At 38.2% G+C, this 9,944-nt stretch overlaps 1 protein-coding gene across 1 annotated transcript in view; it reads right to left on the bottom strand.

The window, feature by feature from the left end:
• TRANK1 (tetratricopeptide repeat and ankyrin repeat containing 1) overlaps nucleotides 1–9,944 on the bottom strand; it is a 30,218-nt gene that overhangs the window by 7,229 nt on the left and 13,045 nt on the right. The window contains exons 9-14 of the mRNA XM_042888504.1: nucleotides 6,280–6,423; nucleotides 5,440–5,596; nucleotides 4,762–4,850; nucleotides 3,049–3,152; nucleotides 1,365–1,497; nucleotides 261–406 (exon numbers count right to left, since the gene is read on the bottom strand). Of these exons, the coding sequence (XP_042744438.1) occupies nucleotides 261–406; nucleotides 1,365–1,497; nucleotides 3,049–3,152; nucleotides 4,762–4,850; nucleotides 5,440–5,596; nucleotides 6,280–6,423 (773 nt within the window). The remainder of the gene's footprint in view (nucleotides 1–260; nucleotides 407–1,364; nucleotides 1,498–3,048; nucleotides 3,153–4,761; nucleotides 4,851–5,439; nucleotides 5,597–6,279; nucleotides 6,424–9,944) is intronic.

Genomic DNA, 9,944 nt, shown 5'->3' with positions numbered 1-9,944 from the left:
CAAAGAATTTACATGACCAGTAACACAGGACTGGAAAAGAATTCTAGGAAAATCAAACTAGTTTCCGGGCAAACTGTGAATGCAGTAGAATGTTTTGCACATTATCATGACCCCAGTGAGAATTCTGACAGTTAATGAATTTATATAAAACAAAGTCACCAGCCAAAATTCTCATTAAAACCTTATGGAGAGCCAGCTGTATTATGCTGAGGTTGGAGATGGAAAAGAGAATAATTTTCCAACACATTACTGAAAGATACCTTTCAACTGCCTTCGCTGCTTCTTCATAGAGCTCCTCTTGACAGTACATCTTAACTGCCAGATCAAACTCCTCGATTTGTTCGTAACATTCAGATGCTTCTTTGTAGCACTGGTTTTTCTGATAGTACACTGCAGCATCTTTCATCTGCAATGCAGAAGTCAATAGTGAAATCAAAGGGCTCTAAACAGCCAAAACTACATGAATAGAATAAAATTAGTAACTCTATCACTTGGGCGTCTCATACACAAGCACACTCTAATAAAATGTAATCAAAGGCTTTTAACCTAATCAAGTACTCACTAAGTAGCCACCAATAAAACTGAAGAGATTTTTTTTTAAATTAAAACGTAAAAAGCCTTCAAAATACTTGCATTGGAAAAATTAGAACTTAAAATTAAGGATTTACAAAGTATTTGCCATTCTCCACTGCCTGTTATTGAAAAACACCACACATACTTTTGTTGAGTTTCACACTTCTCAAAATCAACAGGAGTAAATTAAATGAGAACAGTTCTAGCTGCCTTAACCTTGCATCCTAAAGTTTAAATATTTGGGAGCAATCATTTTAAGATATTTTGGTGGAAATACACTGCAGATAGAAACAAAAACCCTCACAAACCTAGAAGATTGTTGTTCTCAGTACGTTTCTTAACCCATGCAAATTTCAACGTTCCATTTAGACGTCTGTAATCAGTGAAGCTGCAGCATCATCACAGTAACATACGAGAGAAATAGCAGCTTGTATTTTGTGAAATCAGTCAAAAATCAACTTTCAACTGCAAAGCAGAAATGACTGATGCTGACATTTGAGGAAAGCCAAAGAAATAAATCTAGACTATATAACTGCATTGTCCTCTTCATTTCTCTTAAAGCTATTCTGTGACAAATGCTTCCTTGTGAATGTGCTCATCTTGAATGGCCTAGCATAAGGAGCTGTTTTAGTTCAGCTAATACATGTCACAGAAAGACGCTGTTGCTTTACGAGCTCTGAAACAGATCACCTTTAAAAATTCTATAGGGACGTACAAGCACCAAATTGGAGGGGAAAAAAGCTGTAGGAAAATGAAAGAGGAAAGCAGAGTGCAGGGTAAGGATGCAATACCTTTCCCAACTTTTTACACAGTTCTGCACAAAGCCGGAACTCCTTTGACTGAAACAGACATTTTAGTGACAGTTTTGGTTCTCCACATTCCAAGTAAGTTTTAGCCAGTGTCATATATTCCATCTGTTTTTCTCTGTAGAAGTAAGTAAGAGAAAATTATCCAAATTAAATGAAGTTTAAGATCACAAGATTATAACAAGAATCCAACCAACACTGACATAATGCATTCCTCTTCATAATTAAACTGATGAGGCATTACTTCACAATTAGCTGGATTTTGGACAAATGCTGCTCTGCCCAGAAGGCTGTTTTCCAGAATTTCATGAGCAGTAAAAAGCTCTTTTTTAAATTCTCAAACCAAGTATAGTAAAGGCTAGTATGGCTTTGATTTCTCATCTTGAGCTTAACTTGTTCCTTCATCCTTCCTGCTGCTTAGCGCCTATGTCATTAAAGACAACAATCAAATTTGTTCTGTCTTTGTTTTATATGACTAAGCCTTCTTGGTGTCCATGCAGCCTATCCTCCTCCCAAAACTACTTTGAATTCACCATTCTTGAGTCGAGAGAATCAGAACTGTACAGAGAATCTCATACCATAGAACACACAGGAATTTTATTCATGCTTTGTGCAAGAGCATTAACATTTTTAATTTTAGAAAGCCACGTTTACAGCTTCATTATTACGCTCTGTCAACACATCTTGTTCTACACCAACTTTCTTTGTATCATCTTGTATGTTATCCTACCCTATGTCGATTTATTTTACAGGTTATCCCAGTTAACCTAACTTCTCAAATTCTGCTCATCTGACAAGCTTACAGCCAACTAAAAATTTCAGTCCCCTCAACAAATTTTGATCACAGAATTTTATGCCTATGCTTGTACTTCTTGCCAGTGCTATTAATATAAAACGAGCCTTTTACAAAAGCTAATCCTTAATAAATTCCAGTCGTAACATTTTTCCAGACTTTCCTTCTTCTTCCCTCAGTGCTGTGTTCCTCTGCTCTGGTCACATTCTGCTATAAGCTTTTTCCCCTGTCTTACACACGTCAAATCTCAAACAGTTTTTCAACCTTTGACTTCAGAGAACTGCAAACTTTCTCTGCAGTCCAGCCCTGGAGCAATTTTGCACAGCTGACAGAATAAATAAATGATTCATCTCAAAATCTGTCCCCTTTTTAAAACTGCTCTTTGGTTCAGATGTAGTTCAGGTTGTTTAATTTAGACTGACTCAAACACTAATTCTACTTGAAAGCTCACTCTTCGTTAGCAGCTTTTCTTCCCAAATGTAAAACACCATTCCTTCTTCTTGGTTAAGCAGTAGGATTAATTGAAATTGAGAACTGCTGATAGTATATGCTTTCATATCTTCATCTGAGAAAAAAAACCTCTTCTGGTAATTCAAATTCTGTTGCTTTTTCTCACGGAATCCTGCAATGGTCACATTTGGTTTGGACAGCCTACAGTTTACAACTGCCTTCACTTCTTCCCAAAGGAGGCAGCAACTCAGATCCTGCAGCAGCTGTGCTGAACTTTCCAGTTTCTTCACAAAAAGCTGTAACAGACACCTCACCTATGCCTATTCCAGGTCTCCAGTGTGGTCTCACAGCTGTGGTGGGCATCCTCCCCAGCACACTTTCATCAGTCTGGCACCCCAGAATGATGCCCACCCGTGTTATACTCACCTGGGGCTGCTTTTCTTCGAGTGCACTTTGAGAACAGCATCATGTGCCAGGGCCAGCTTTGACTTCTCAGCTGCTCCTCCCTTTTGGTAACATTTGGCTGCTACCTAGAGTGAGATCACACACAGAATTTATCCATGTGCATCCAACCTGTGGCTTATCACATAAAAGCAACTCTTAATTTTACAGTCGCTGTAATGGAAAACAGAAAGACCTCAGGGTGCATGGAAGAAGGAAAAGGTGAAAAACAGCATATTCATAGGAAAAAGGAACAGCTTTAAAGTCAGTTCACATGAGACTGTATCACAATTAGAATTACAATGAAAGCATTCTATAAAATCGACATGAAAGCAACAAAAGCAAAATTCCTGAGAGGCTGATGGCACAAATAGCACACATGATTTTGAATGATGATCCAAGTCATTAATTGGCAAGTCACTAGGCATCTGCCACGTTAAATCTATTAATAAAAACTAGGAAAAACAACCTGTGCAAAGTTAAATCAGGCGATGTGGAAAGTTGGTTCATGCTTTTACCATACCAGTCCCCCTGTGTGATAAGTTAAAGGGGATCATCGAGAGTTAACTATGCACCTAACAAGGCTGGCTTATTTATCACCTTTCTCATTTTCCCACATCATATTTCTTTATTCAAACCATTCGTTTTGTGTTTTATTCTGTTGGGAAATTCCACATCGCAAGCCATTCACACAGACACACTGTTGACCAGACAACTTCCTTTTGTGAGCAGAAATAGTAAAAAATCAAGGTTATGAAAAAAAAGAGAATGGCAGATAATATGGGTGTTATATTTCAGATTTCAAGATTAATTTTTTTTTCAACTTTTTAAATGAACAATTTTCTGTCCATTTAGAAAACTGCCTTTTTTCCTCTCAGAAGAGACAAATACCATCCGTACAGAGGTAGTTTATTATTTTAGTTTTTGCCTTCTTACAAGTATTTATTTTTCAGTGAAAAAAAACTATGCTGCCATCATCAAAAAGTGGAAGTTTTCCTTCTTCTATCACCAAAATAAGTATTCAAAACTGCTTTTGCACTCTGTTAGTTGTCATGCCAAATCTGCATTGTGTAAACTAACAATTTAACAAGTAAATAAATGTAAAACCTCCACGTTCTTTAAATAGTAAGGGAATATAACAATAATTTTGCTGCACTTTTTCCAGATTTCCTGGTGTAGCAAATTCCCTTAGTTCTTATATGTTGTTCCTCAAAATGCATTTTGTATCCATCCCTAATTACTGTTAAAAAAACAAACAAACAAACATAGTAGAGCACTGACATCATCCCCAAATCAATACACTTCAAATAAGTGCCTACAGGGATCAATGTGTAATGATAGTGCCATGCATGTGGTTTAGATTCACAAGCTCCAGCACTTTGTATTGTTGCTGACAACTGTTTCCAATCACCTTCAATTTGTGCATATTAAGAAGTTTCCCCCTCCCTGCCCTGCGCGTTTCTGTCTGTAATTTACAGACAATAGGCTGCTCTCTCCTTGCTTATTTCTTGCAAGTTGTTTATAATTTGTCTGCAGACATCTATAGAATCATAAACCAACAAATAAGAAAAACACTGCAATTGAGCCACTAAAGGTTTACAAATAATTTTACAAATGTAAAAAAAAAAAAATAATAATAATGAGGTTTCAGAATAGGCAAGAATCCTTATTTCAGCACATGCTACCACACGCTCTTACCTCCCAGAACTGGTGTTTAGCATAGTAATCTCCCTGTGCAATCCATTCTTCTGGAGATGAAGTTTTAGCAAACATGCTATCATCCAAATCTAGAACATTATGGGAAAAAAAACTGTTGTGTCAGATGAGATAAATAGCAGAAATCAGTTGCTATGCACGAAAGCTAAGCACGAATATCTCATAATGTTCCAAATTCTGTTTTGTGCTCACATCAGTAATGGTAACTGTGAGTTCAATAAATTTTTATCTCTTCCAGTCCGTCCTGGAAATAAACAAATAGTTTTGAAAAGCCTATGAAAATTCTGCTTTTTAATGGATAAAACTAAGTAAATCCACTGTCTTTATAGAAACCAAATTCTCTAATTTGGTCAATCTCTTTCAGCCAGCATGGTAATCCACAAACTACCTTTAGTTCTGTGCAGGAAAAAATTATACCTATGAATTAGCAATTCTGTTATTTATTGACACATACAAATGATCTTTAGAGCCCATACAAGTAAGACCCACTGAAATCAGTGAACATTTGCAAGGGCAATATCAAAGCAGGGCAAAATCAATGGTCCCTCCTAGAGGGACCAAAGAAATTAACATTCTTTATTATGCAGCTTGAAAGCAAGAAAGCATTCAGTAGGTTGTCTTGTATTAAACTCTTTTATGGAAGCTTTAGTATAACTTTACCTTTATTTTCATCTGTTTTGACAACTTGAACAAATCCTCTTTTGATGAAATACTTAAAAGCTGGTGCTCGTTTATCACTGTTTTCATCAAAGATCCAAAGATTGACCCTGGCTCTTGTAATGGCAGTATACAATTGCTTCAGTTCTCCATTCAGCATCTGAAGCAGAAATCACCACACACACACAAATAAAATAGAATAAAATAGAATAAAGTTTAAAAATAATAAAACAAATGCCAGATTACCTGATTTTTTATGAATTGTCATGCTTTGCAGTTTTAAGAAAACAATGAATATGTACACAGAATGACAAAGAAAGTACCTCCAACTAAGCAAATCTAAAGATGAAATACATGATTTTTTAGATACCTAAGCAACTGTTCATACAATATGCAAGCAACTATTACCAGGAATCCAGTATCTGCAGGTGTGACAGTCTGTATTGTTTCTAATCAACTGCACATGCAATTACTTGTTTTTTTCCCCAGTACAATTCTGAAAATATCTGATTCAAGTGAGTATAAATAAAACATCCTTAATTTTGAAGTAATGACAATGATCTGAAGCCAGATTACAGTAATAATTAACACTGACAAGATGGTTTGCTATTTGTTTTAACTGCTGTATATATACCTGAAAGTCTAGTTTTTGTTTCTTACCACATTGCATTCACAAAAAAATCTTTAAAAATCAAGTTTAGATTATACCAGTAGGAACTACCAAAAAGATAACACAACCTCAATAAACATGTAACTAAAAGATTGATGTAATTCTTGAAGAAATCTCCCTACTTTTAAGAGTTTAGTGTAGCCTTGCTATTCGCAATGTTATGAAAAACTCGCCTTGTACATTTCTACGTTAAAAGAAGTAGGTCTCTTCTGCATAGCAGTAGCATCCTCTAAAGGCATTTCAATTAGCAGTTTGCTTCCTACTTGCACATCTGAATCAGGAGTGTAAGAAGAAATGATTTTCCATTCTTTGCTAGCCTAAAACATCAAAAAAAAAAAAAAAAAAAGATTACATGTATACAGCAATCAGTACTGCCCCAAAATGCAAAAGATAAGGTCATATTTTGTGAACAATAAACCCCCACAACTGAAGACAATTTCTCAGTTTTCTCAAGGAAGAACCTAAAGACAATCGAAAAAGTGGAATTCCATCTCAACACATGGGATATTAGAGAGTAACCTTCGAGACACATGTCTGTATCAGGTCATCATCAGGTTTTCCTGACATAGCTATTACAATATGATGTCTCCCTGAGCTTGTCAGCCCAACACAGGGGAGGTAAGCAACTCAGCTGAACACAGAATAAAGAAACAGAGCAACAAACAAAGCAAACCTGGATGAGAGTAATTGGCTCGAGCTGGCTTCAAGCTACATTCTCCTTTCCAGCAAGTGTGGACGTCTAAGGCTGTGACAGTGGAGCATACAGGGACTGTTTGGGAACATACAGGAATCATGTCTGTATGACATGGCTCCTCTGCGTACTGCCACTGTTATACCATGCTTCTCTTGTCATTTCAGCATACTGCTGAATTAGACTTCGAAATCCAAATCACATATAGCACCACGTGTATCAGTTGTCATCATCTGATATTAAACATGAAATCCTTCTCGGACAGCTAAAGCTGCAGACACACCCCTACAATGGATGGCTCATCAAGGAGTACATCAGCTTAACCTCACCATGGACAAGGCTCAAGCTGTGGTCCTATGGCCAAGGATTCTTCTACAAAGCCCAACACTGCAGCAGGCAGACTTACTGTGCCTGCTCCCTGCCTGGGATGGGTTTCAAAGACACTGGGAGAATGCTGACAAGTTGCAAACTGCTGTGCTAAAATGTGCCATGTAAGAAATGTTGAATAAATCCAAGCCTGAAGGATAAGCAGCTGCCAAGTTTCTGTGGTACTACAGAGCTGATAAGCTCAGTGAATCAGTGAGTTGCAGACAGGCTGGCCCACAACTCACTCACTTCATCCCAGAAGCACCAAGGAAACCTGCAGCAAGCAGTATCCAGGCAAGCAAAGACAAGCAGCTGCTGTTCTTTGGATGGTGCACTTAAGAGGCATTTCACTGAACCACTGACTCAGTAGAAAAAGGCTGTGGATTACAAAAAGGGACATCTGGGACATGACCTTTCACAAACAAATCATCTGTGGTGATTTAAATCATGATGGGCTGGAGCCCATGGACAAAACAAGGGGGCTGAAGTCATGGAGGTGGATCCACCAGTAACGTGTATAGGTTATGTTCTCACCATCACTGTGTACATTTATGAGATCTGGCCAGTCATGCAATGAATTTATTTAGGCTCAGTGTGCAGTGCTGGTGATTGCTTGAGCTGGTTTGAGCCACAGGGTTGACCCTAAGTCACCAACACATCCCCCTCCTTGAAAAAGGGTTAAAGAAGAGCAAAAAAATACTCATGTGGAACATCTAAAAGAGCCTGGTTGGATTGTATTGGATTGTGAGACAGGTACATGTGAGTAAATATGAACCTGCAAATGTGCACAAACTTGCTTGAATATACATTCATCATGATTCAGCACAGCAGCAGATTTCTGTTGGCTCTCTCATGCCATGTAACAAATGCCAGATCCCAGCAGCACCTTTTTGCAGGTTCCTGATCCCCCACAAAACTAATAAAAAGAAAATCATGTTCTAAAATGTTGTGTTAATTTTATTTCCTTTTTGGTGTTCAAAGGAAAGCTGACTACAAAGCGCTAAGTTTGTGCCACAAACTTAAAAATACACTTATATGGCTAAGACAGCTTTGTTTTCTGCAGCCCAGAGCCCTAAGCAACCTAGCAAAAATGCAGGACATTTGCAAAACCCTTCCTGAAATTCTGCTTACAATAAATTATCAGTCAAACCATTTCTAAGCCTGTTACAGATTATAAAATGACAGCCAGATAATGGAATAACTTCGGGTTTTAGAAGTTTGGCTAATTTTTACTTTTAGATTCTTAATTTAAATCTGCATCTCAGAACAAGACTCATTCCAAATCTCATTTTCAAGCTCCATCAAAACAAAATCAAGCAAATGATAAACAGCACATAGCAACATTTGCTTTCTTCACAACAGTTCAGAGATTCACCTTTTCAAATCAGAAAAATTCAGTGTGAACTTCTCTTCCCTACTTGTTTAACTACTCAATTCAACTCAAATACTCATGACTTGCCGAAAAAGTGAATATTTATATGAAAGCAGTTCTCCTGGTCTGACATAGAACAGTCTAACTAAATTAAAAATGCCCAAAGCATTCAACTCTGTATTCTGCTATTAGTTCTTGTTTTTCTAAGCTCAGCTCACATCATTCAAAACATATCAACTTCGAGAAACCTGTCATGACAGCCAGTATCGCAATGTCCCTGAATCTCAGTAAGCCACATTCAAGTCATTTACCTCAAGCTCCCTCTTTTCACCCTCACCATATAGTGCTTACTTTATGAAAAACCACCAGCAAGCTGCCCTCAGTTTTAATTTATACACCTGTGCTTTTCAGTTGCTGCTGGCCATCTCTGAAACACTATTTTGAGAGCTCTAGCCCAAAGGGTATCTGCAAGAGAGATATCCACACGGAATATTTAATTGCATGGTAACTCAGTCATGGGTGTTTATGAGCCAGCAAGCACCTCCAGTAAGGATACTGGCTACTGCCTGGCCACAGAGGTTCAGTGATGCTTCAGCAACAAGTGAGACTGCTGTGGTCAATAGCTCCTCGTGGGGAGCCCTGAGGTTGCATCCCTCTGACTGACAACTCCCTCAGACACATGGTTTGACTTTTGGTAGCCCTATGTGAAGCCAGGAGTTGGACTTGACGATCCTTGTGGGTCCCTTTCAGCTCGGGATATTGTATCTCCACTAGGTGCTACTGGAAAACCTGGGCAGGGTCTGAGCTTCCTGGAGAACCACAAAGGGGAAAACAGGAGTAGACAATACTGTTAGCACCTCCAGGAAAGAAAGCCTTCTTCATGCAAGGCCATCCTAGGGAAGATGGTCTCTGCTACAGACTGTTAGACCTTCCAAAGTTTTTGGAGTTAATCCACAGACTGCTATAGAGCATACTTCCCTTTTAATACACACACTTCCACCCTTCTGAACATAGTTGTTTTACAAAACCTTCAATTAAAACAAAAACAAAACAAAACAGCATTCAATTTGTTTTAATTTGTCTCCAGCTGACAAATGATTTCAAGTCTGTAAGCTATCACACACACACAAAAAAATCACTCTGTGAACATAGTAGTGATGCAAAGTAGGGGATCTAATGTGCTTTTTCAGCAGCCTTGTAAAAGGTGAAAGGTATGCAAGGATAGTAGAATGTCAGTCCAACTGCTGTGACCTCAACAGGTCACAGGCAAGGAGGGACACGCTGCAAGCTAACAGTATTCTTGGCATGTGGCAGAAGTGTGATCCCTAAGGCTCTCCCTGAAATTGCAACAGCCAGTCTGTATATGGGAACTGCTGAGTCACGGCCTGAACCTCTGATTAATCACCTGA

Source organism: Lagopus leucura, unplaced genomic scaffold (genome assembly GCF_019238085.1).
Source record: "Lagopus leucura isolate 7727_CA_CO unplaced genomic scaffold, USGS_WTPT01 Super-Scaffold_100157, whole genome shotgun sequence".
Lineage (NCBI taxonomy): Eukaryota > Metazoa > Chordata > Aves > Galliformes > Phasianidae > Lagopus > Lagopus leucura.
Note: the sequence above shows the minus strand (reverse complement) of the source record. Positions and strands in the feature narration are given on the sequence as shown.